A 26,284-nucleotide genomic window follows, 5' to 3' on the forward strand; every position below is an offset into this window, starting at 1 on the left:
GTGGAGCCGAGCTGGATCTTATGTTTTCACAGGATGCCGGGCAAGTGCAGAGCCCGGGGGGAGCATCTGTGCTCCCCGGGGGGGGCCGGGGAGGGGGCACCAAGGGGGGGGTGGACACTTGCTGAGGGCATTAAGGGGACAGTGCTGGGGGTGTGGGTGAGGGGGGGGGGAAGGCGTCGCTCCCCGGGCACTCGGGTGCAGCGTCCTCCTGCCCTGCCTGGGGCCACGCCCGGCGGGGGTAGGGGGGCACAGTCCCTCGGGAGGGGGGACGGACACGGATAGCGGCCGAGGTGGGCAGTGCCCCCTCTGAGGAGGGGCCACAGGCCCACGCTGCCCCGCGGGGATCCCGCGAAGGGGTCCCCTCGCCCTCCAAGGCCCCACACGGGTGGGGGCAGGGGGCGGCCCCCACGCGCCCCCCCCCCCGCGCCGCGATCCGCCCCACAGCGCCCCCTGCAGGTAGCGTGGGCCGATCTGCGCCAAGACGTTGTCCAGTCAGAGCCGGCGCCGAGCTGTCACCGTTGCCTCTCTCCGCCAATCGAAAGCAGCGAAGGGTGGGACCGGAGAAAGCGCCAGGCACAACTTCCTTTCCTCTCCCGCACTTGGTCCCGCCTTCTGCCCCCTTTTCCGCGTTCTGATGGGCTGCGCCTGCTGTCGTACGGGCTGCCCAACAGCTGATTGGACAGCTCGCCGCGCGGCGCCTCCCGCCCGCATCCGGGTCCCTGAGGCGCGGCAGCGGCGGTGGCGTCGCGGGGCCGCCATTGTGGTGGGGAAGCGAGGGGCGTCGCGGTAGCCGGTGAGGGCGGGGGGGCCCGGGGACGGGCGGGGGAGGCTGTCCGGGGTGACAAGGGAGAGGTCGGGTGTGGCCCGGTCCCCTCCCTGAGCCTCTCTCCATCCCCGCAGGTGCGTCGCCATGGCCGCCGTCTTCCCGTACCGCGGCGGCTGCGCCCCGGTGCCCAGCCCGCTGGCGCCGCTCCCCGACTACATGTCTGAGGAGAAGCTGCAGGAGAAAGGTGGGTAGGAACGGCTTCTGCGCCCCCCATCCTCCCGAGTGGGACAGGGCCTGATCCCGCCGTCTCTCTGTCCCTGCAGCCCGCAAGTGGCAGCAGCTGCAGGCCAAGCGCTATGCGGAGAAGAGGAAATTCGGGTTCGTGGACGCGCAGAAGGAGGACATGCCCCCCGAGCACGTCCGAAAGATCATCCGCGACCACGGTGACATGACCAACAGGAAGTTCCGTCACGACAAGCGCGTCTACTTGGGGTAAGGGAGCCCCCCGCTGTGTTGCACACTGAGAGCCAAGCTGAGCCTGCCTCTGCTGCCTTGTCAAAGCCCCTCCTCGATCGTTAAAAGGGAAGAGCTCCTTCTCCAAAGGCATTTCTGTGTCAGTTGTGCTTAGAAGGCAGCATAGTAGCGTGGGGAGGATGGGATAATCAGTTGCACTAGGGTAGCAGTGCAGAAAAGGATAAGTGAAGGAAGTCATTGCTTTGAATTTATGAGAAGAACGTTATGCTGGGTAACATGTTGTCTTAGTAGAAGTTGGGGGAGAGTATGAAGTAGCCGGCATACATTTTTTGCAAGATTAAAAAGCATTATGAGCACTTCTTTAGCATTTGGGTTTGGAGAGCTATCTCATGCATATCATGATCCATTGCACTAACTTAACAGTTACCCATAAAAACTCCAGAAACTAATTTTGGATTTTATGCATTCTTAATGTGTAACAATCTCTTGGAAGCCAAACCAGTAGTAAAATTATTGGTGCTGTCATGTATGAAGCACAAGGATAGAATGAGAAGTTTGTGGATTTGTCACTGGAGGCCTTTATGAACAGGTTAGCTGAGCAGCTTTCAGGAGTGAAAGGTGTAGAGGTAATTGGGCTGTGTCTCTTGAGATTCCTTCCAACCCTGATTTTCCTTGAATTCTGACTGTAGTGCTCTGAAGTACATGCCTCATGCTGTTCTGAAGCTCTTGGAGAACATGCCCATGCCCTGGGAGCAAATCAGAGATGTTCCAGTCTTGTACCATATCACAGGCGCCATCTCTTTTGTGAATGAGATTCCCTGGGTTATAGAGCCGGTGTACATTGCTCAGTGGGGGTAAGTGCCTTCTTCCTTCAACCTGGTGGGAACTTGTGAGAAAACACTCGTGCGTCCACAATAAAAGTGACATTTAACGGTCTCTGGATTTCTGCCAGGTCGATGTGGATTATGATGAGGCGAGAGAAGAGGGATAGGCGTCACTTCAAGAGGATGAGGTTCCCCCCGTTTGACGATGAAGAACCCCCTCTGGATTATGCTGATAATATCCTGGATGTGGAGCCCCTGGAAGCGATTCAGCTTGAGCTGGATCCAGAGGAGGATGCCCCTGTGCTGGACTGGTTCTATGACCACCAGCCGCTGAAAGACAACAGGAAGTAGGTGCTTCTCGTAGCACAATTCACTGGGAGAGGGGGGAAAGACAGATGTAATACGTGAATTACCTATACATAACAATGTGTAATCTTTGGTTGTGTTATGCTGGGCAACGTGTGATGTTGGTGGGGAGAGAAAAACGTTCCCTCAGGGATGTGAGGCAGAACCTGATTGTTGTAAAGCTATACCTCTTGCCTTCAGCATCCAACAAGGGCAAACAAGGCCATGTTTAGAAGGGCTGCTGCCCAGTTAACTGCTAAAACTGATGTTTGTTACCATGCCATAAAGGTGACAACATGGATTGTCTAGTTGGAATTTGAATTGATATTTGCTAAGAGTACACATATGTTGTGTATCAGTTTGGATATGGAGGAGGCGAGGAACTGGACCAGTTGGTATTTTCTGGGCAGATCTGGTCCATAGTGGTCTTCAGCAGTCCTTTTAGCCTTTCCTTCTGTCTAGGGGGACCTGTGTGTTATCTGTCCTTGATAGTCTCTGCAGATGATGGGTGGTGAAGGGTGTTTGGTTATTTCTAGTCCTTCGGTAAAGGCCCAGTTGTCTTCTGGCTGCATACTGAGTGTCTGTGCTTTGTTCTTCTGCAGGTATGTAAACGGTTCAACGTACCAGCGTTGGCAGTTCACTCTCCCAATGATGTCCACACTGTACCGGCTGGCCAATCAGCTGCTCACAGACCTTGTAGATGACAATTATTTCTACTTGTTTGACCTGAAAGCATTCTTTACCTCCAAGGCGTTGAACATGGCTATTCCTGGAGGTCCCAAGTTTGAGCCTCTTGTTAGAGACATCAATCTTCAGTAAGTGTTGGGTATAGGAGAAAAGATAAGTGGTTATCTGGGAAAAGGGCTGGGAAGGTTAACGTGTTATCAAGTGTCTTGCCTTAGCGAGCTATTCCTGCATGTTCACTCTTTAGCATTAAGTTTATGATGTGCTTGCTGCTTTGAACCCTGAATGGTTGTTAGTGTGAAGAAAAGTCCAAAGGAGAAGCTCTGGTATCGTGTCTTCAGTCATAAATGTTTGCCTTTTTGTCACTCTGAATGCTCATATAACTCTTTTTTTTTGTCTTATTTGAGGGATGAAGACTGGAACGAATTTAATGACATCAACAAAATTATCATCAGGCAGCCAATCAGGACAGAGTACAAAATCGCTTTCCCGTACCTGTACAATAACCTGCCACACCACGTTCACCTGACCTGGTAAGTGCAGCAGTCTGAAGAGCAGGGAGAGGAGGGAAAAGCTGTCAGGGTGCTCTAAAGCATATTGTATTTTGTAGGTATCATACTCCAAACGTCGTTTTCATTAAAACGGAAGATCCCGATCTCCCAGCTTTTTACTTTGATCCACTGATCAACCCCATTTCACACAGACATTCTGTCAAGGTGAGTCACTGTCCAAGAGAGCTTGTGATAAACCCTACCTGTGGAGGTGATAGGGCTTTAGCATCTTGTTTGTAACTTTGCTTCTGGTAGTGGCACACACACATAGATAATTCAGGAGAAAGCAATAGCCCTTTCACAAAAAATCCCACAGTTTTCATTTGTAGTCTTTTTCTGTTTCTGAAGTTGCACAAAGCTGTCTCCTTTGGTCTCTGTAGAGTAAATCCTAGTGCATAATTAACAGTGTTATTTTAGAGTCTTCTGATAAGTTATTTATCTTTTTGGTTGCCCTTCACGTATTCGTGGAGCTGACATCTCCCTTGAGTTACCTCCATAACACCTAGCTCAGGGTCTAGTAGCCAAAGTTAGTTCTCGGGCCCATTGGGACTTTGTAGAGTGCTTTTTGCTTCTCTGATACTCAGCACTGTCACACCTCTACCATGAGAACAAAGGAATGTTTTTTTACTTGATTAACTCTGAGCTGAAGCAACCAGGAAACAGATGTTGTGTGGCTTTTCTGCCTTTTAGAGTCAGGAACCGTTGCCTGATGATGATGAAGAGTTTGAGTTGCCAGAGTTTGTGGAACCTTTCCTGAAGGATACCCCGCTCTACACAGATAACACAGCCAACGGTATTGCCCTGCTGTGGGCCCCACGGCCCTTCAACCTGAGGTCTGGGAGGACTCGGAGAGCTCTTGATATCCCACTGGTCAAGAACTGGTGAGTTCTTTCCTCAGGGAAGGGGTGTTCTAGTGATCATGACATTATTATCTTGTTACAATGAAAATGAAATAAGGACATCCTATGGTGATTGGTTTCTAGAGATTTTAGGAGAGTTTCTGGAGACTTGTTCTCTCAGGAATGTGAGTTACCTGAAAAATTGCGGTGTGGTTTATCCCTAGGTACCGTGAGCACTGCCCAGCAGGCCAGCCAGTGAAAGTGCGAGTCTCCTATCAGAAGCTACTGAAATACTATGTTCTGAATGCGCTCAAGCACAGACCTCCCAAGGCCCAGAAGAAGAGGTAAGCGAGGCTCTGTTCAGTGGGGAACTGCTGGTCTGTGATGAGGATTCAGCTGATTAGAGTCTCTGCTCTCTCCAGGTACCTGTTCCGTTCCTTCAAGGCTACAAAGTTTTTCCAGTCGACGAAGCTGGACTGGGTGGAAGTAGGCCTGCAGGTGTGTCGTCAGGGCTACAATATGCTTAACTTGCTGATCCACAGAAAGAACCTGAACTATCTTCACTTGGATTACAACTTCAACCTGAAGCCCGTGAAGACCCTCACCACTAAGGTAACAGTCTATGTGCTATTTTACTCGAGTAAAGTTTACCTGAAGATTGTTAAGTAGCTAGTGTGGTAAGACAGGCCACAGTGCCTCAACTGTTTAATTGTTGTACAGACTGACCAAATTTGAGCTGTTTCACTCTTACGTAACATTGTTATATAAATCCTGGATTTTTGTCTCTTCCAGGAAAGGAAAAAATCTCGTTTTGGTAATGCTTTCCATCTGTGCCGAGAAGTTCTACGGCTGACTAAGTTGGTGGTGGACAGCCACGTCCAATACAGACTTGGAAATGTGGATGCGTTTCAGGTAGGCTTGATTTTTATTTTTTTTTTAAAGTGAGGAGGAGGAGTAAAAGGAGGAGTGGACTATCTGGATGGGCTTGTATAGGATGCACAAAATGTCTGAATGTTGCACTGTTACAGAGAAGAGGGGGAACAATGAAAGCATGCAGCATTGCATGAAATCCTGCTTTTACCCTAGTTTATAAGAATTGATCATTGTATAAGTCAGTGTTAGGAGCTTTGTATGGCCTAATATGTTCTGCTCCTGGCTGTAAAATAAACCTGACTTCTTGAGGCAATGTGTGCAGTGTTTATTGTTGTCTCTGACTGTGCTCTCTGTGTTTCAGCTGGCAGATGGCTTGCAGTACATCTTTGCCCATGTGGGTCAGCTGACAGGAATGTATCGATACAAGTACAAACTGATGAGACAGATTCGTATGTGCAAGGACCTGAAACATCTCATCTACTACAGGTTTAACACAGTAAGTTCCACCTTTCCACGTGATGGTGACCCCAGATAAACTGAGCAATAAGGGAGGGATTCTTTAGTGTCAGTAAGTGACCTGCTGTTACCATGTCTCTGTTCTTCCAGGGGCCTGTGGGCAAAGGTCCTGGCTGTGGTTTCTGGGCTCCAGGCTGGAGGGTATGGTTGTTCTTCATGAGGGGCATCACGCCACTGCTGGAACGCTGGCTGGGGAATCTGCTGGCCAGGCAGTTTGAAGGTCAGCACACTCTGTAAATCTTGGATGTGGGAGGAGTGTGTGGTAAAAATTAATACTGTTTACTTGCCAGCTCAAACTGCAGCTTTCTGTTCCAAGTGGTGGTCTGTATCCATGCTCCATGTCAATCCCAAGATCTGTTGACCACTTTAGAGCTCTTAGAAGACCAGAATAGATCCCAAATGGAACTGGGATTCCATGGTCCATAGCCCATCTACTCCAAACCCATCAGTGATGTTGTGGCAGTGTAATTTCATCAGACATCCTGTACCTCCATGCATTCCTGTATTAGGAAGAGGAGGAACACTGCCCAGTATTGTCACAGCTGCTGAAGTACTTTGCTTTTTCCAGGCCGTCACTCCAAGGGTGTAGCAAAGACTGTCACAAAGCAGCGTGTGGAGTCTCACTTTGACCTGGAGCTGAGGGCAGCTGTTATGCATGACATTCTGGACATGATGCCAGAAGGAATCAAACAGAACAAAGCCAGAACCATCCTGCAGCATTTGAGCGAGGCTTGGCGGTGCTGGAAAGCCAATATCCCGTGGAAGGTAAGTCTCATTTGGCCTTTTGGTTCAATTTTAACATCTCTCAGATGGAACTGCTCTTGTGAAGGTTCCCCCTCCTGTTTGCCTGAAGTTGCTGTCCCTCCCCAGGTGCCAGGGCTGCCAACTCCTATTGAAAACATGATCCTGAGGTATGTGAAGGCAAAAGCTGACTGGTGGACAAACACAGCTCACTACAACAGGGAGCGGATCCGTCGGGGTGCCACTGTAGACAAAACTGTCTGTAAGAAGAATCTAGGCCGGCTGACCAGACTCTACTTAAAAGCTGAGCAGGAACGGCAGCATAATTACTTGAAGGTACTTCTGTCCTGCCTGAGGTTGTCCAATTTGGTGCTATTTTCATAGGGAAGCTTTCACTGACTAATGCTGGTGGTGTGGTTCTGCAGGATGGGCCTTACATCACTGCGGAAGAGGCTGTTGCTGTGTACACAACCACAGTGCACTGGCTGGAAAGCAGGAGGTTCTCACCTATTCCCTTCCCCCCGCTGTCCTACAAGCATGACACCAAGTTGCTCATATTAGCCCTGGAGAGGCTGAAGGAAGCTTACAGGTAAACGGTGGGAAGTGATTGTGTTCTGCAAGGACAAACACCTACACTGGGAAAGGCTTCTGAAGCTATTTTGTTATCTATTATTCCTGAAATTGAATATGTTGTAAAACTTACCCTGATGGACTGGTCAGAGCTGTAGTTTGTGGTACTGCCACGGTTGACTGGGCGTTCTTCATGGACTCTGCCACTTGGGGCAAAAACAGTACTGTGCTTCTAAGCTCGGCAATGTGGATTGTAGAGAGTTACAGATCTTGTCTTGATCTGCTTGGTTGAATGGTATTTCATCAGTTTAATGCAGTGGCCATTAGTTTGTTCATGCTTAGGTGCATGAGCTGTTCTTTCTCGCTTTCAGTGTGAAATCTCGTCTGAATCAGTCACAGAGAGAGGAGTTGGGCTTGATTGAACAGGCTTATGACAATCCTCATGAAGCTCTCTCCAGAATCAAACGACACCTTTTAACTCAGAGAGCCTTCAAGGAGGTAAGTGTCCTGGTGAAAGCCAGACCATCCTAAAAGTTATGCTGCATTCAGGACCTAAATGCTGCTAAGACTTTGTGTTCTCTGTCAACTATAAGCCTCAGTTTTGCTTCTTCTATTTTTAGGTGGGTATTGAGTTCATGGATCTCTACAGCCACTTAGTTCCTGTTTATGATGTTGAACCCTTGGAGAAAATCACAGATGCTTATCTGGATCAGTACTTGTGGTATGAGGCTGATAAGCGAAGACTCTTCCCTCCATGGATCAAACCTGCTGACACTGAACCTCCTCCACTGTTGGTGTACAAGTGGTGCCAAGGTTAGTGAGGTCTTGTATTCCATACAAAAATGAGTTTTCTCATCGGGAGCTTGCTTCCTGCAGGTCACCTTGGGAACTGAGTTTTTATATTTCCAACTCGCAGTCAGTAGTTGTTACAATCAAAGATTCTATTTTGTAGGTTAATATCTATATGTATGTACTGGAGCAGGAGAACTTCCATAGTGTTTGTGGTTGATTTCAAATTTCTGTTCCAATTTCTGGATAGACTGGAAGGACCAGAGGCTGAAAAATCAGGCATTACAGGAAATATTTTGACTTTCTGTGCCCAGAAGGGTGCTTCTGCGTTCTAATGTGTCAGATAACATGACAAGCTTGTTTGTCTCCTCAGGCATTAATAATCTGCAAGATGTTTGGGAAACAAGTGAAGGTGAATGCAATGTGATGCTGGAATCTCGATTTGAGAAGATGTACGAGAAGATTGACCTGACGTTGCTCAACAGGCTGTTGCGTCTTATTGTTGATCACAACATTGCTGACTACATGACAGCCAAAAACAACGTGGTGATCAACTACAAGGTGATAATTGCTATCAGGAAAGGGGGTATGTGGGCTGTAAAATGGAGAGGTTTTGTACCCGTGGCGGGAGGAGGGGATACAAGACTTGCCAGAGAAAGAAGTGATGAGGGAGTAAGAAAACCCTTCTGGGTCCTGCTAAAGAGCAGCTGCTCAGGTAAAAGGTCTCTGATGTATTGTGACGGGTTCTCACAATTCCCCTTCATTTTCTCAGGACATGAATCACACAAACTCCTATGGGATTATTCGTGGGCTGCAGTTTGCTTCCTTCATTGTCCAGTATTACGGGCTTGTGATGGACCTGCTGGTGCTGGGTCTGCACCGTGCCAGTGAAATGGCTGGGCCTCCCCAAATGCCAAATGACTTCCTCAGCTTCCAAGACATTGCAACTGAGGTGGCCCATCCCATTCGCCTCTTCTGCAGATACATTGATCGCATTCACATCTTCTTCAGGTGAGACCTCTGGGACCCTGCTTTCCTCAGGTGAACTTTGATTCTGGCATCTTGCAGTAGATGCTGTGAAGGTGGGAATTAGTATGCTCCTACTTCCAGGCTTTTGTTCCCTTTGTTAAGAAGGATCGGGAATAGTTGAATTGACAGACTTCCCAGAACAACTGGTTGTCCACATGCCTCCTCTTGCTTTCTCAGTTTGCTTTTCTACAGCTTCGCTGGACCGCTAGAAAAGCAACATTGTCAAAAATTTGATTGTTACAGATTTTCCACTGGTAAAATAAGCCTTTTCTGGCTTCCCAGCAAGTGGACATAAAATTTTATGTCTGTTCATGGAAAGATAACCCAAACGGTCATGGGTTGCTCTATACTGAAGAAACTGGAGCACCCTTCAGTGGGTGGATACAGAAATTGGATAGTTACCTTCAAACGTGCTATGGCAAACAGCTGTCCATAAGCAAGTCCTCCTCTCTCTGGGTGTTCTGAGAAGTTGGTTATGTAACTCCAGATCCTCTTCTGTGTGCTTCCAGGTTTACAGCAGATGAGGCAAGAGACTTGATTCAGCGGTACCTGACAGAGCATCCAGATCCCAACAATGAGAACATTGTAGGCTACAATAACAAGAAGTGCTGGCCCCGGGATGCCCGGATGCGCCTCATGAAACATGATGTGAACCTGTAAGTGCTGCAACCTGGGAAAAACAAGTGGTGGGAGAATAAGTTGTAATAAATAACTGTTGGATACTGATAGGCAGGTGCTCAGCAAGAAAAGTAAGAAGAGGTGAGGGGTTTGTGCTGCAGTTCTGGTAGTGAGTGATGGGTGTGAGAGACAGTGCTAGGAAAGCACTGAAAACTTGCCCAGTTTCCATTCTGCTTCAGTAACAGTCTGTCACTGTGCACGTCTTGTTTTTCAGTGGTCGTGCTGTATTCTGGGATATCAAGAACCGTTTGCCTCGATCAGTCACCACAGTGCAGTGGGAGAATAGCTTCGTATCTGTTTACAGCAAGGATAACCCCAATTTGCTGTTTAACATGTGTGGGTTTGAGTGCCGCATCTTGCCCAAGTGCCGCACCAGCTATGAGGAGTTCACCCACAAGGATGGTGTCTGGAACCTGCAGAATGAGGTGAGGGCTTGACAGGGTGGGAGAGCAGTCCCTGCTTGGCCCCTGCCTGGCATCAAAGCAGGGTTTATATCTGCTGGCAGCAGGGTGCTCAACACCATGAGTTTGCCAGCTGTGTAACTGGGACCACTAACAAGTAGAGTTGGAATGAACTGGGTGGAGACTTTTCTTCTGGGAGGTGATGGAAGATCCTCAGCTGGGGATGATGGAGACTGAAGCTGTAGAGATGCTGTTCAGCCTCTTCTCTTCCCGTGTTGCATAAATGCCTGATGGCAAGAGCTCACCTTCCTGTCTGTTGGAGAGGGGGCTCCCAGGAGGGAACTGATGTCCCTGTGCTCTTGTAGGTCACCAAGGAGCGCACAGCTCAGTGCTTCCTGCGAGTGGATGATGAGTCTATGCAGAGATTTCACAACAGAGTCAGGCAGATCCTCATGGCATCTGGCTCCACAACCTTCACTAAGGTAAGGTGGGAGGAAGGTGTGTGACAGTTTTCTGCAGATGCTTGGAGAACAGGCTGAGAACTGATCCTTTGCTTTCCTTTCTAGATTGTTAATAAATGGAATACAGCTCTGATTGGCTTGATGACATATTTCCGGGAAGCTGTTGTAAATACTCAGGAATTGCTTGATTTGCTGGTGAAGTGTGAAAATAAAATCCAGACTCGGATCAAAATTGGTCTGAATTCCAAAATGCCCAGCCGTTTTCCACCAGTGGTGTTTTACACCCCTAAAGAGCTGGGGGGCCTGGGCATGCTCTCCATGGGCCATGTTCTCATCCCGCAGTCTGACCTGAGGTGAGTTGTGCTCCTCTAACGCCTGCATGGGTTGAGTGTTCTGTTAGATGCTCTTTCCCGTAAAAATATCTGAGAATGCTAAATTGTGCTGTGTTACAGAAATATGTTGCCTTTATAGCAGGTCATGGCAGTGGGACCTGTGAAGTCCCGTCACTCCTACCTCACTCTTGTGCCCCTCTGCTCCAGGTGGTCCAAGCAGACAGATGTTGGTATCACTCACTTCCGCTCAGGAATGAGTCATGAGGAGGACCAGCTCATCCCAAATTTGTATCGTTACATCCAGCCATGGGAAAGTGAATTCATCGACTCTCAGAGAGTATGGGCAGAGTATGCCCTCAAGCGGCAAGAGGCTATAGCCCAGAACAGGTACGTTTCTGTGTGTGAGAACAGGCAGTGGTGTGAAGTCTTGCACTGTCTTGGGGTTCTGGAGACCTTACTGGCCTCGTGATACGTGCTACAGGCTGCCTGCAACGCTGCCGTCTTACCCCTGGAGAGGTGCACTTTGCAGGCAGAAAGGGCACCCATGGCACAGTTGAAGGGAAATGGTGGTGCCATTTATGGCAGGTGGTGCCAGGAAGAGCTGACATCAGGCCCATTTGCACCCTTCCAAGGCTTTTGCTTTTGGCTGTTTGTTGTCAGTGTGTTCATAGTGATGGCTATAGACACTTTGAGCCGCTGAGAGCTTGGCATTTTGGAATGTCTCCTGACAGAGCCTGAAGATCTGAATTACTTCTGTGATTTCATCACCTGAAATACTCATTTAATGCACTGCTGTAAAATTGAGAGGTAACAAGGTGTGGGGATTTTTTTTCTTCAGGCGTCTGACACTAGAGGATCTGGAGGACTCATGGGACAGGGGAATTCCTCGTATTAACACCCTTTTCCAAAAGGACCGACATACCTTAGCTTATGATAAAGGATGGAGAGTCAGGACTGACTTCAAACAGTATCAGGTATTGACTGGGAATTTTTCTAGCTGAGCGTGAGATTCAGATGCCTGTTCCAGACAATGTCCTTTCACCTTGCATTATTGCAGGTGCACTTCCTTATCTGTCTGCTGCAGGAAGAACTTAGAGCCATGTGTTGGGACTGGTAGAGGCTGTTGAGAACCAAATGCTCCAAAATCTGTAGCTAGCCACTTTATAAGCATTTGGATAGATTGTGGTGTCTTGGGGAACACTACACTTTGTGAAACTGAGTATTAAGATATCGGTTCTGGGTAGGGGAGAAAAAGAGGTTCCAAAACAAACATTCCAAAAATCTTAAGTTTTAATAACAGTGGAAAAATTTATTATTCAAAGCCTCTAACAGTATCTCTGTAGAAGGCCAGTCTCTGAGAGGTAAAGATCATCTTAGATTCTACCCAGTCTGAAATGCATAATACTAATGACTGAACTCATGTTGTAGATGAGTGGTGTCCCCCAGAACTGAGAGCATGAGGCTTTTTATTTGTTTGCCGACATCATCATTATCATCTTCATTCCTACAATTAGTGCAGTCAGGTTGAATGATTTGAATACAAAGCTGCTCACTGGTGCACTGTTGTTTCCAGGTCCTGAAACAGAACCCGTTCTGGTGGACACATCAGCGCCACGATGGCAAACTCTGGAACCTGAACAACTACCGCACAGATATGATCCAGGCACTTGGTGGAGTGGAGGGAATCCTGGAGCACACTCTCTTCAAGGGCACTTATTTCCCCACATGGGAGGGTCTCTTCTGGTAAGAGAAACCTTGATGTGGCCTAGTCTTGCAGACTGGAGCTTTAGTGGTGCACCAGGAGGAGTCCTCAGCTCAAGCTGCACTGATTCTGTGAAGTGTCTTCCATTTTTCCGTTATCACTTGAGCGCACTGTATAGTTCAGTTGTGAGGGCACCTGGAATTGGGCTATAGCTGGACTTCATGCAAATCCCTAGAAACTTCTTTGCACGAAACAATCTTCCCAGCTCCCGGTGTGCATGTTCGCTGCCTCTGTTATAGGTGGCACATAGCAACCAGCAGAGATGAGGGACACGTTATGCAACTGATCGTCTGCCCTTTCTAGGGAGAAGGCCAGTGGCTTTGAGGAGTCCATGAAGTGGAAGAAGCTGACAAATGCCCAGAGATCGGGTTTGAACCAAATTCCAAACAGAAGATTCACCCTGTGGTGGTCTCCTACCATTAACAGAGCCAACGTAAGTACCTGGAGTTTTTACCTGTATGAACTTCCACTGAGATGAGAGCAGTTAATTGATCTAGCCAATTCTTCAGAACATCTCTTACAGATGAACTAAACCTCCTTAACAGTAACTGTTCTGTTTTCTGAACTTCATCAGTTGCGCTGTTGCATTTTCTCACAGCTGCTTTGCCTTTGCAGGTATATGTTGGGTTTCAGGTGCAGCTGGATTTGACAGGCATCTTTATGCACGGCAAAATCCCCACGCTGAAGATTTCTCTCATTCAGATTTTCCGAGCCCACTTGTGGCAAAAGATCCATGAGAGCATTGTAATGGATTTGTGTCAGGTGAGCAGTATGTTCACTTGGTTTGTTTGTGTGAAATGCATGCTCCTTGTGTATCAGCAGCCTCCTGCTAGCAACAGAGATTGTCCCAGGGATTGTAGCAGGGCTAGCCCTTTGACAGAGAAGGGGAGGAAATGGGATTTTCCTGGGTGCTTCTTTTAGCTCTGAGATTCTTTTGCTAGGTTGCTTGAACACAGATCATACTTGACTGCCTTTTTCCCAGGTGTTTGATCAAGAGCTGGATGCTCTGGAGATTGAGACGGTGCAGAAAGAGACAATCCATCCTAGGAAGTCGTACAAGATGAATTCCTCATGTGCAGATATCCTTCTCTTTGCTTCCTATAAGTGGAATGTGTCACGTCCATCATTGCTCGCAGATTCCAAGTGAGTGTTTCCCTTTTCCCTCTCCTTGATCTTGCTGCAGAGCAGAGCTGCTGATCCTGTCATCCTGAGCCAAAGCCCACATCTCTTGGGCATCTAGGATTGGTTTTCTCTGGGGACACTGGAGGACACAATCATGGCTGGCAAAATACAGAACAGGTTTGGGTAGTTGGTTGCTGCACCTCCTAGCGCTGCCTTCTGCTAAACACGAAGACTCTTTGCTGCTGTTCTCTCCTCCAGCTGATCTTTCCCCTGAGCCACAGCTCAGGAGCTCAGAAAGGTTCTTCAGGAAGCCCCACAAAGCTCTGCTGTCCTAGGGCCAGAATCTGGAGTGAACTTGACACTGCACCCGTGCTGTGTTCAGTTTGACAGAATCCTCACCAGACATTCTGTGGGGGAGATGACCCTCATGACTATAAAGTAGAGTAACTCTGCTGCGTTATTTAAACCTGCAGCTGAACTCCAGAGGCTGAGCTTTTCTCTTAACAGCTTTTGCATTCAGCTGCTGTATGAAGAGAGCAGTGGAGTCCCTTTTCAGGGTGGTATGCAGACAGTAGCTGGCTTCAGTGTTTTTGCCTGGTGGAAGTTACTCTCTGTCAAAGACATGCAGCAACTGGAGGATAGTTTTGTGCAAGATTAAATTGTTCTGGCTTGCTTTCTCCTCAGAGATGTGATGGACAGCACCACCACTCAGAAGTACTGGATAGATATCCAGCTGCGCTGGGGAGATTACGATTCCCACGATATCGAGCGCTATGCAAGAGCCAAGTTCCTGGACTACACTACAGACAACATGAGTATTTATCCATCTCCCACTGGTGTGCTCATTGCCATTGATCTGGCCTATAACTTGCACAGGTGAGATCTGCACTTTCTGTGTTTTAGCTGTAATTGGTGGTTCGTTACTGTGTCTCCAAACTGGGTTGTATTCTGGGCAGGAGGATGAGGGGAGAAGGCAGCAGCTGGGATATGCAGTGAATGGAATAAGGCATCCAGGCATTTCCTTCAGGTTGCCTGATGTGTGCTCATTCAATAATAATGGTTCGGTTCTCCCAGCTCACTAATTGTTTGTTTTCTTAGGAGATTTCTGTTAGACTCTTCTTGATGCTAAAGGACAGGCTTTGTTTAAAGTCTCCCTACAAGTAGGGACAACTGTTCTTCACTGGAGAACTAGGGGGAAAATCCCAGCAAGCAGATCTCTGCTCCAGTGTGCTTGTTAGAGAAGACGCAGCTTTTCTGGGAGTGCAGCATGTGTGTGCTGTGGCTTCCCACTGAGAGGAGGTGTAGGGAAAAGCTGTAGGTGAACAGCTCCCAAGAACATCGTAAGAGAAACCACAGTGGTATTCAACAGGCAGCGAGGTGCCTGGCTGCTGCATGGAAAGACTTGTGCATAGCTATTGCCCCTTTGTCTCGGAGCTGATGGCAACAACTAGGTCTTCTGTTTATTATCTTCTTCAGTGCTTATGGGAACTGGTTCCCTGGGAGCAAACCTCTGATCCAGCAGGCTATGGCCAAAATTATGAAAGCAAATCCTGCGTTGTATGTGTTGAGAGAACGAATCCGCAAGGGGTTGCAGCTGTACTCCTCTGAGCCCACAGAGCCATACCTTTCCTCCCAGAACTACGGAGAGCTCTTCTCCAACCAGATCATCTGGTTTGTGGATGACACCAATGTGTACAGAGTGACCATTCACAAGGTGAGGCCAGAAGTGCACCTCGGGGGGAAGGGACAGGGACTGTAAATGTCCTGTGCTCAGGGTGTCTGTGGAGGCATGCATGATGGAAGACTTGGAAGCAAAAATTTGGGTCCATGTTGCAGAGCTCTGTGCAGAGTCTGCACAGAGCAGCTCTTACATTTCCCTTACCGTTCCTGCTCAAAGCACACAGCAAGGTGACTATTGTCTGAAGGTGTGGATAGGTTACATTTACCTCCCTTTTTGCTTTTGCTTGTTTTCTCAGACTTTTGAAGGGAATTTGACCACAAAACCTATCAATGGAGCCATTTTCATCTTCAATCCCAGAACTGGACAGCTCTTCCTGAAGATCATCCATACGTCTGTATGGGCAGGACAGAAGCGTCTGGGACAGGTAGGGCCTGGCTGCCTGTTGTGCTTTGGGCCGTGAGCTGGGGGTTTGCTCTGGCTGCTTGGGAGACTCACCTGAGCAGAAGACATCATGAGTGTCTTCATCTTCCTGCCTCTCAACAAGTTTGGAGTTCCAATTTCCAGTGTGTAACCTGTGCTCAGGCAAGCGTTAGCATGGGATGTAAAAAAAAAAGACTGCAGGCATTGATGTTGCAAGGTTTTGGTGGCTCTGGTGTGTAAAGAGCTTGTCAAGCAGGGCTTGAGAAACAGTGCTGTGCTCACTGTTACAGCAAATCACATTGCACTTGGCTGTACATCCAGTGCAGTGGGAAGATTCTCAGGTGGCAAAGCCAGGGAGGCGGTCAGGGGTAACAACTCCAGGATTGGGAACCGCCCTCTGTGATCAGTAAAAAGGAAATGCTGAGCCTTGTCACTGACGTGGAACAAGCCGTAAATTCCAGTTGTATTTTTAGAATTTGGTTCGAGTCTCTTTCACTCCTGAAGGCATGAAGATTGCTGCTGTTGGCAGAGAGATAATTCTCTAACCCTGCTGTCTTTCTGTAGCTGGCCAAGTGGAAGACTGCTGAAGAAGTGGCTGCCTTGATTCGGTCACTCCCTGTGGAGGAGCAGCCTAAGCAGATCATAGTGACTCGGAAAGGCATGTTGGACCCGCTTGAGGTAACAATGCAGATACTGCTCTGTGAGGACATATAAAATCTTTGGGAGATTACAGGACAGTCCTGTGTTCCTGCAAATTGATCTGAACCAATGTTCTGCAGTAGTTGTGAGCTAATTCCTCTTCTCAATAAACCCCAGGTGCACTTGCTGGATTTCCCCAATATTGTGATCAAAGGCTCAGAGTTGCAGCTGCCCTTCCAGGCCTGCCTGAAAGTGGAAAAGTTCGGTGATCTCATCCTGAAGGCTACTGAACCCCAGATGGTTCTCTTCAATCTCTACGATGACTGGCTGAAAACCATCTCTTCCTACACAGTAAGCACAGCGTGCCTCGTCTGCATTTTGCTTTGCCAAGGGAGCCAAGGCTTCAGAAATCCATCCCAATTTGTTGCTTGGGAGCCCTTGGCTCTGAGTCTGCCTGGATTTTCCTTCAGATTGATTCCACTGGCACTTGTGCAATGTCAGCGTGCCCAAACAGTGGAGTGCTGTACTAGAGCCTCGTATATTTGGTTTCCTTCTTTCTGATTAGCTGTATCTTTTTTTTTCTTTTCCAAGGCATTTTCTCGTCTAATCCTGATTCTCCGGGCACTGCATGTGAATAATGATCGAGCCAAAGTTATTCTGAAACCAGACAAGACAACCATAACGGAGCCTCACCACATCTGGCCAACCCTGACAGATGAGGAGTGGATCAAGGTGGAGGTGCAGCTGAAGGATCTCATCCTTGCTGACTATGGCAAGAAGAACAAGTAAGCTACTGTCCAGCTGCAGTAATCTTCCTTTCTCTGACTGCACGGCCAGAGTGCTCCTTGTGAAGAGTAGAAGATTTTCAAGGGCCTTTGGCAATGAACTGTCAGCTTTGTAGTGAAACTGGCTATTAATTGCTTTTTAGTAAGGCAGATAAAAATGTCTGCAACAAACCTTTCTGATCTGCATATCGTGATTTAGTCCTTCCTCTTGTCTAAAAAGTTGTGGCTTTATTTCTCATAGCACCCTGAGTGGATGTTCGGAGCTTCTACCTTAGTAAGAAGAGTCCAGAACGTATTTTGAAATGCCTGACTTGGGTGGATTTTCTCTTTCAGTGTGAATGTTGCGTCCCTGACACAGTCAGAGATCCGAGACATTATCCTGGGCATGGAGATCTCTGCCCCATCTCAGCAGAGACAGCAGATTGCAGAAATTGAGAAGCAAACCAAGGAGCAGTCACAACTGACAGCCACGCAGACCCGCACTGTTAACAAACACGGTGATGAAATCATCACCTCTACAACCAGCAACTACGAAACCCAGACTTTCTCCTCCAAGACTGAGTGGCGAGTCAGGTAGGGAAGCAGGCAGGGCCGTGGTGTGGTGGAACAGGTCTGAGGGCTCAGGAAGGGATTGGTGCACTCTCCAATAATCATCTCCTCTTCACAGAGCGATTTCTGCTGCCAACCTCCACCTGCGAACAAACCACATTTACGTTTCATCAGACGATATAAAGGAAACGGGCTATACATACATTCTTCCCAAGAACGTGCTAAAGAAATTCATCTGCATCTCGGATCTGCGGGCCCAGGTGAGTGGGCAGTGGCGAAGGGCTGGGCGCTCGCTGCTGTCCGTGTGAAACCCTCTGTGCTCAGGACAGACACTGGCAGCACGGCTGAGCACACGAGTTCTAGCCAGGTCCTGATGGCTCCTCGTGGTCCAGACTGGGGGCGGGGGCGGCGGGCGGGAGGGAAACTCTCTTCTGGGCTTCTGAGGTGGGTGTTTGTGTTCCCAGATTGCGGGTTACCTGTATGGAGTGAGCCCTCCCGATAACCCCCAGGTGAAGGAGATCCGGTGCATTGTGATGGTGCCCCAGTGGGGAACGCACCAGACTGTGCATCTCCCGGGGCAGCTACCCCAGCATGAATATCTCAAGGTGAGCTGAGCTTCTGCTCCCGGTGTGGGTGGAAGAGTCACCATCTGCAGTAACGGGGGCCTGAGGTGGTGGGGCAGCTTCCCTCAGTCTGTTGGAGCTGTGGGACTGAAAGGGCTCAGCCTGAAGCCACCCTGATCAGGTGAAGGGGAAGCCTTTGGTCAGTGTGTGCTTTCTGCCACGCTTGAAGCGATTTTGTTTTAAATACCTTTTTGTTTCTCTCTAAACCACTCTTTTTGTCAGGAAATGGAACCTCTGGGGTGGATTCACACCCAACCCAATGAGTCCCCTCAGCTCTCACCGCAGGATGTCACCACCCACGCCAAGGTCATGGCTGACAACCCCTCCTGGGATGGGGAGAAGACCATCATCATCACCTGCAGGTGAGAGGCAGGGAGGCTTCTGTGTGCCCCCGCTGCTGAGGGGGGCTGGGTGTGCAGTGCTTGGGAAGACGTCAAAAGTCGCAACGTTTGGCAGAAAGGGAGTGTTTGCTCGTTTCTGGTTTTGCCCCATCTCTCTGCTCTCCTTCAGTTTCACGCCAGGCTCCTGCACGCTGACAGCCTACAAACTGACCCCGAGCGGCTACGAGTGGGGCAGGCAGAACACGGACAAGGGGAACAACCCCAAGGGCTACCTGCCATCCCACTACGAGAGGGTGCAGATGCTGCTGTCGGATCGCTTCCTCGGCTTCTTCATGGTCCCAGCGCAAGGGTCCTGGAACTACAACTTCATGGGTGAGCTGCCCCAGCAAGGGAAGCAGGGGGAAGAGGTTGGGGAGGAGAAGGAAATGGCTCCTTGGGGAAGAGTTCCCTACCCATTCCGGAGCTTGACCCTCCTGGGAGCAGCTGGCAGGGATACCAGTATTATGGGCTGACCTTTCCTGGGTTCCAGCACTGGGATATCAGTTCTCAATGATTTTTTCAGTGGCCAGAGAGCAAACTCTGGGAGAGGGGAGAAGTAGATGTCTTTCTGAATTGTAGTGTCTGGGTGATTGCTGCTGAATAATTAATCCCTGTCAGGCAGAAGAGGCGATAATGGAAAATGCAAGTGAAAAGCTGTGCCCAGGCAGGGAATACCAGGAGGTTCTGGTGCCATGAACCAGCGAGAGCTGCAGAAGGGATCAGGAAAGGAGGAGAGGGGCAGGCAAAACCCTTGGCCAGCAGAATAGGGCGATGGGGGTATTGCTCTGTAAATCTCTAGGGCAAGGAGCCCAAAGGGTGATGATTTTGTGCATTTAGAATTCTCTCTTTTAGCACAGTTTGCTTAAAAATCGCCTCGTGGGGGTGGAGGGCTTCACTCATGTCCTGATCAATGGTGGAGGCAGGAGGGGGGCGTTCAGGGGGTGATGGACTCGCTCTTCCAGGTGTTCGCCACGACCCCAACATGAAGTACGAGCTGCAGCTCGCCAACCCCAAGGAGTTTTACCACGAGGTCCACCGCCCCTCCCACTTCCTCAACTTTGCCCTGCTGCAGGAGGGGGAGGTCTACTCCGCCGACCGAGAGGATCTTTACGCCTAGTCCTTGCCCCCACCTCTTAGTACTGTTGATATTCAACAGCCTCTGTGTGTGTGTGTGTGTGTGTGTGTGTGTGTGTGTGTGTGTCCCGCAGCTCCTCGCCCCCTCCACCTGCCCACGTCGCCCCTTTTGCCCCCCTCACCCCCCTCTTGTTGTACCTTATCCGAGTGGCTCAATAAATTTTTTACGAACGGGAGCGCTGCCGTTCAAATCCCGCCTCGGGGGGGCGTGGGAGGGAGGGGGGGGGCGGTCCCGGGGCCGGGGCGGAGCGTGTGCGGGGCCCCGGGCGGCGGCGGCGGCGGCCGATGGCGGAGCCGGGGCGGGGAGCGGAGCCGCTGTGGCGGATGCCCCCGGGCCGCCTGGCCCCGCCGCACGTTTACCGCATGGCCGGGGCGCTGGGGGCCGAGCTGCGCCGCCTCTCCGGCCGCTTCGGGCCCGAGGCCGTGGCCGGGCTGGTGCCGCCCGTCGTGCGGCTGCTGGAGCTGCTGGAGGCGCTGGTGGCCCCGGCGGGCGCCGAGGGGGAGGCGGCGGGACCGGCGGCCGGGCGGCAGGACGTGGAGGTGAGCGGGGCGCGGGGGGGGCTCGGGCTCGGGCTCGTCCGACCGTTCTTCCTTCGGGGTTCCCGCCGTGGTGGCACTGACCGACACTAGTCCTCACAGGAGTCCCCGGGGGGACAGCTCTGACCCGGCTGTCCCCATCCCCTTGGGATGGCTCCGACCCGGCTGTCCCCATCCCTTGGGATGGCTCCGACCCCGCTGTCCTCGTCCCCTTGGGATGGCTCCGACCCGGCTGCCCCATCCCCTTGGGATGGCTCCGACCCGGCTGTCCCCGTCCCCTTGGGATGGCTCCGACCCGGCTGTCCCCGTCCCCTTGGGATGGCTCCGGCCCGGCTGTCCCCATCCCTTGGGATGGCTCCGACCCGGCTGTCCCCGTCCCCTTGGGATGGCCCCGACCCGGCTGTCCCCATCCCTTGGGATGGCTCCGGCCCGGCTGTCCTCGTCCCCTTGGGATGGCTCTGACCCGGCTGTCCCTGTCCCCCAGGAGCTGGAGCGGAGGCTGTGGGAGGCCGAGTGCCGGGAGCGAGCCCTGCACGGCTGCCTGGCCCGCCTGGAGGAGCAGAACCAGCAGCTCCTGGGGCAGCTTGCGGAGAGCCAGTCCCAGGAAGGTGGGTGTCCCGGCAGGTTCGGGGTCCCCTGCCACCATGGGGTGTTCTCATGGGGGACAACAGACTGGGTGCAGGTCTGAACTTGCTCTCCGTGCTGCCCAGCCCTGGAGACTGGTCTTACTGGGTAGCACAAGTGCTGTCTTGTTCTGCAAGCCACAGGGATCCCAAACTCCCTGAGCACCCGGGGCGGGCAGGAACAGGGTCTGGGCTGTCATTGCCTGCACAAGGATGCGTTGGGCACAGCCGAAAGCTCTCAGCTCCCTCCTTCCACTGTTCCTACTCTGCTGCCTATCAGGAACGATGGTAGAACGATGCTTTGCAGAAGCATTGAGACCCCATGGTGTTGTAGAGTCAGGCGAGCCCTTGGGTCCCAGGGGCCGCTCACGCCTGTCCCGCCCCGTGTCTGGGCACAGGTAGCACAGCGCGGAAGGAGCGGGAGGTGATGCTGCGGCTGAAGGAGGTGGTGGACAAACAGAGGGATGAGCTTCGTGCCCAGGCTCACGAGATCGTCTGCAAGAGCCGAGACACTGAGGCGGTGAGCTCGCGGGTGTGGTGTGTGAAGGGCCTGGGGACCTGCTTTCACGTCACCTCCCCCTGGGGCTGTCGTGGAGGCTGGGAGCCTGCTGGGGCAGGTGCCTTTCCCGTGGCTCTGTCTGGGCTGGGGGCCCGGAGCGGTGGCTCTGCCTCACTCTCCGCTGCCCCCGGGCCCTCCAGCTGCAGGAGCAACTGCATCGCTTCATGGCCATGAACGAGGAGCTGCGTCACAAGGTGGCCGTGGTGCAGGCTCAGCTCAAGAGCACACTGGAGAGGAAGGCAGACCTGGAGGCCGCGATGCTGCAAACCCAGAAGGAAACGAGCAGGAGGAGCAGGACCACCTCTGAAATCCAGCAGCCGAAGACCAGCCTGGTGAGCTGGAGTCCATGGTCCCGCTGCTGCAGGGCATCGCTGACACCGACCCGACCTTCCCGGCCCTGTGCGGGGCTTCTGGTGCGCCCGGACCCGCCGGCTGCCGGCAGGACACGGCCGCTCGAGTGAGCCCCGCTGCTGAAAATTGGACAGTGCAGCGTCTGCGACGCTGGTCCGCCTTGTCTGTAAAAATTAGCAGGGGTGGAGGTGGGAATGAGCAAGGCGAGGTGACGGGAGGAAAAGCCAGGTGGGACTCGGAGGGTGAGGAGGGTTTGGCACATGTGGTGACGGCTGAGCTGGGGAGCCAGCGTGGTCCGTGAAGGGCTGCAGCAGCTCCATTCCTGAGCAAACTCATTCCTGAGACTTTTCCATCTGCCTGCATGCGTCACCCAGCATTTGGGTGGGGGCTTTGGGGTCTCTGCTTGCCGGCTGACGCCTTCTGTCCCCCCCCCCCAGGAAGGAGCGCCGTCGCCCGCAGAGGAGCCACAGCACCAGGACACGGGCGGGAGCCCCACTCACTGCTGCTTCTCCAGGGAAGAGCTGCAGCAGATCCTGCAAGAGCGGAACGAGCTCAAGACCAACCTGTTCCTGGTGCAGGAGGAGCTGGCCTATTACCAGCGGTGAGTCCTGCCGCGCTGGCGTGGGACAGCGAGCCGGGTCCCTCCCATCCCTGCAGCCACCCGTGGCCCATCAGAGGCTGCTGTCGGGGCGGATTTCTTTGCCAGGCTCTTGGTTAACCAGCTGGCTGCTTTTCCCCAGGGAGCTGCTGAACAAAGAGAGGGTTCCCAGCTTCTTCTTGGATGCGATGAAGTCGACTGTCAAAAGACAGAGAAAAAAAATCAGAGCCAAAATGCTGGGAACAGCAGAGGAGTCGGCGAGCAGGTGAGTCCTCCTCACTGGGAGGAAGGTCGGGGAGCCTCCCGTGCAGGGTGGATGCCGGCTGGCGGGCTCTGGTGTTTCCGTGTGGTGTGACATGACGCTCTGGAAGGGATTTCCCTCAGGCCAAGAGCTGCCTCCTCCCTCTAGAGATCAAAGGTTTAATGTCTGCAGTTGATGTCTGGCTCTGGCTTCGCCCTGGGAGCGCTGCAGGGGCTGGGCTCTTTGCTGCAACTCGCATGTCCCTGTCACCAGTCACACACGGCCTGGCCAAATGCCACTCGTCCCTGCGTGGATGTGGCAAAAGGGAGGCGAGGTGGTGGCACTGTGACCACTGGGCACGGCAGGCTGGTCCCCGTGCTGTATGGTTAGAGGCTGTGCAGTGGAGGAGCCTTTGAAGATGACAGTAGAGGTGGTCCCCGGAGGCTCTGCAAGACGTCGGTGGGCAGTGTTGGCTCCAACAGATGTCCCACAATGTGGGGGGAGGACGCTGCTGGGCACCAGCCCCAGCTCTGCATGTCTGCCAGCAGCGGGGGGGTGAAGCCTGTGCTAAAGCTGCTGTATGGCACAAGGGGAACTGCATCTCCTTGGTTTTTAGGGGCTTTAATAAAGGTCTGAAGGGGCCTGAGCTCTTGTGCTACTGAAACCTGCTGCTTGCTTGCCTTGGGGTCTCTGCTGGCAGCGGGGGGTCTGGGGGTGTTGAGTCCTGCCTGCTCACCTCCCTGCCCAGCGTGTGTGCCCTGCACTTGTCTCTCACGTGTTCCCCGCTTCCCTGTGAGGCCTGGCTGCCACTCGCCTTGGTGCCAGGACGTCACCCGCCTCGGCCCCGAGCCGCAGCCTGTGGTCGCCCACAGAAGCGTGCGCTTGCCGTGTGGGGCGAGGTGCCTGCAGACTCTAAAGCAGGTTGTGGCTTCTGCAGTTGCGGCAACCGGGGACACGCTGTCCGCTGAGCAAGCACCAGGGGTTTGAAGCCGGTGTCACGAGAGCTTCGTGGCTTGAGATCGCTAAGCTGGGGCTGGGCTTGCCATGAAACATGGCTGTATCTGGGACATGAGCATCGCTGTGGCCTTGTGGCAGGTCACAGCCCACCGGTGCTTCAGGGGACAGTGGCCCCGGTCCAGGTGCCCCTGGCTCTGCAGCCACCTCCGCACGTGTGGCTCTGCGGGGGACGCTGCTCCGCTCAGGATGGAGCCCTGGGGTGGCTCCGGCACTCGCTGCTGCCGTGAGCCTGTGACTCCATGCAGGTTTTTCCCCCACTCCCTTGTGCTGCAGTGATGAAGATGAGGGCTCCTGGCTCCCAGCTCGCGTCACAGACTGTGTGGACGCTCAACCTCCTGAATCCAAAATTAGGAGCTTGTAAGTTTGCTCCCACCCTCGCGTGCTGGTGGGGACGGGCGGCTCTGCCGGCGGAAAGGAGTTTTGGGGCTCGGCTGTGGACCCAGCGCCTGCTGAGCTTGGTGCCTGCCCTGCACAGTGTGATGGGGATGAAGACAGGCTGCCCAGCGCAGGGCTGGCAGGGATGCTGCTGAAGGGGGGTCGCTCGGTTCCAGAGGGTTGGGGGGGATCTGCCTTGTCCTGGGCAGGTCCAGGACGTTCCGCACGTTCCCAGGGGCTTGCAGCCGGGCTGCGTCCTGCTGCTGCCACCAAACACAGAGGGAGGTTGGGATCCGGCTGCTTCCCTGGGAAAGCTCTTCTCCCCCACAGCCGTTATCTGCTCTCTTGGCAGTTTTGGGCTGTGGTATCAGGACAGCAACAAAGACCCCTCCACACCCAGCTGCTCCGGAGCCTGGGAAATCATCGATTCACTGGACACGCAGCTGGAGCCGGAGGGAGAGAGCGAGCCGGCGGCCGGCTCCCCCGACAGAACCACGCTGCCCCTCTGACCCCCCCTGAGCGGGAGCTGGATCTGGCCTCGCAGCAGCACTTCCCGGCTCCTCCTCGTACGGCGTCTTTGAGAGCAGCACGGCAGCCCTGGCCGCTTCCCCGGGCCGTGGTGACGGTGAAGCCGCAGCGTGGGCAGCCTTCCTCCTCACCGCCCGGGACACTTGGCCAGGGGGTGCTGACCTGGCACGGGACGGCTCAGCACCTCTGGGCATCTCTGCCCACCAGCCACCCTTTTGTTGTGCCCATGGCTTAATTATGGGAGTCCTACACAGCCCTGCCCTGCTCCCCATGCGGTGGGGGTCTGCACCCTCTTCCCACTGCTGCACCCCAAAGAGCTCTTCCCGTCTGCTGGTGGCTCTTTCTGCCAAGCACCTCTGCTCACAGCCCTGATCCTGCCCTGTGGGGGTATTTCACTACACCCCTTTCCGTTCATATCTCCCCCCATCCCTACAATGTGAAGGTTGAGTTGGGGTGCCCAGGCCAGGCTCCTGGGTGCTGTCCCGGGGTCACTGCGTGGCTGGGAGGGGCTGAACACGCTGCACCAGATGTCTGGGTGCTCCCGTGGCTGGGAGCACTCGGGGTCAGCACCACAAGTGCCACTCCTGCACTTTTTAGGTGTGGGGTGAATTAGTTTTGTACTGGAACCTCTCCCTGCTACTGGAAAACTGGAACAATCCTCATGTTCATGGGGGCAAGTTGGTCCCCTCAGTCAGGTACTTTCTAGCTCTAGAACTGGAGTTGGAAATAAATCAGTCTCTCATTTCTCCTCCAAGGTGCTCACTGCAGCCTCTGCTTTCTCCTTGCTCGGGAAGGGCTGGGTGATGCTGCTGGGCTTCCATCCCACATCTCCACTGTAGCCATCGCTTTTCGTGGGCCGAGGCAGTGGGCTGTGGCTGGCTGCGCTGTGTGCCGGACCCCGGAGCCCCTTTTGGGGCTCAGCTGCAATGAGGAGCGGGGCTGTAGGGGCTGCAGCGCTGGGCGCGATGGAGTTAAGTCCTGCATGGCTGGGGGAGCAGCGCGTTTCCAGCCCGGGGCACCCCCAGCCGAGCTGGCCTTGGGTAGGAAAAAGGTGTTTCCTGTGCATCTGCTGACACAAAGCTCCAGGGGAGACTGCGAGGTGGGATGGCAGCCAGCAGCGGTTCAAAGGCCAGCCTGAAGGCACACCCTGTCCCCGTGGGGGACGTGGGGACCCCATTTCTCAGCCCCTGGCAGGGGCGGCTCGTGGGGGTCGGAGCAGGAGGAGGCAGCAGATGCCTGATGTGGGTTGGGGGGATGTTGGCTAAAACAGCTTTGGGGATGATGGAGGATGGCACAGGGGGAACGGGACGACCGCGGGTGAGATGTTCAAGCAGACACCAGCCCCTGCCCGGCTGCGCCGAGCCCCTGGACGCCCGTTTCAGCTGCTAGGGTGGCAGCAAGGGCCAAAAATAGCCCATGCAGCGGCATTCCCTGCCTCCCCCTCCCCGCCACACCCCTGACGTCTAGATCGGGGCGCCTCCTCCCTC

At 52.8% G+C, this 26,284-nt stretch overlaps 2 protein-coding genes across 4 annotated transcripts; both read left to right on the plus strand.

The window, feature by feature from the left end:
- Positions 1-702: 702 nt before the first annotated feature.
- Positions 703-20,144, plus strand: PRPF8 (pre-mRNA processing factor 8). Its single transcript, XM_042791666.1, has 43 exons — positions 703-793; positions 901-1,010; positions 1,090-1,258; positions 1,930-2,094; positions 2,193-2,411; positions 3,012-3,224; positions 3,501-3,626; positions 3,704-3,809; positions 4,335-4,525; positions 4,708-4,827; positions 4,906-5,095; positions 5,276-5,395; positions 5,718-5,852; positions 5,963-6,092; positions 6,441-6,637; positions 6,743-6,949; positions 7,039-7,202; positions 7,555-7,681; positions 7,804-7,996; positions 8,346-8,533; positions 8,745-8,983; positions 9,511-9,657; positions 9,894-10,104; positions 10,446-10,562; positions 10,647-10,894; positions 11,081-11,260; positions 11,712-11,847; positions 12,447-12,616; positions 12,939-13,068; positions 13,251-13,397; positions 13,618-13,778; positions 14,442-14,633; positions 15,234-15,471; positions 15,734-15,862; positions 16,423-16,536; positions 16,675-16,848; positions 17,089-17,282; positions 17,616-17,855; positions 17,950-18,091; positions 18,296-18,436; positions 18,677-18,816; positions 18,965-19,167; positions 19,797-20,144. Exons 2-43 carry the CDS (start codon positions 911-913, stop codon positions 19,949-19,951), a joined length of 7,008 nt encoding a protein of 2,335 aa, XP_042647600.1. The 5' UTR covers positions 703-793; positions 901-910; the 3' UTR covers positions 19,952-20,144.
- Positions 20,145-20,217: 73 nt separating this feature from the next.
- On the plus strand, positions 20,218-25,551 carry LOC116964275 (Rab interacting lysosomal protein). Of its 3 annotated transcripts, XM_033003330.2 has the most exons (8): positions 20,218-20,508; positions 20,990-21,113; positions 21,527-21,648; positions 21,828-22,019; positions 22,476-22,639; positions 22,779-22,901; positions 24,168-24,251; positions 24,622-25,551. In XM_033003330.2, the coding sequence occupies exons 1-8, from the start codon at positions 20,254-20,256 to the stop codon at positions 24,776-24,778; spliced, it is 1,221 nt and encodes a 406-aa protein (XP_032859221.2). In that variant the 5' UTR covers positions 20,218-20,253; the 3' UTR covers positions 24,779-25,551. The 3 variants fall into 3 exon arrangements, with proteins under 3 accessions (XP_032859221.2, XP_042647620.1, XP_042647621.1); XM_042791686.1 differs by lacking the exon at positions 24,168-24,251; XM_042791687.1 differs by lacking the exons at positions 24,168-24,251; positions 24,622-25,551 and adding an exon at positions 23,046-24,158.
- The last annotated feature ends 733 nt before the right edge of the window (positions 25,552-26,284 follow it).

Source organism: Tyto alba, unplaced genomic scaffold (assembly GCF_018691265.1).
Source record: "Tyto alba isolate M040663 unplaced genomic scaffold, T.alba_DEE_v4.0 Super-Scaffold_19, whole genome shotgun sequence".
Lineage (NCBI taxonomy): Eukaryota > Metazoa > Chordata > Aves > Strigiformes > Tytonidae > Tyto > Tyto alba.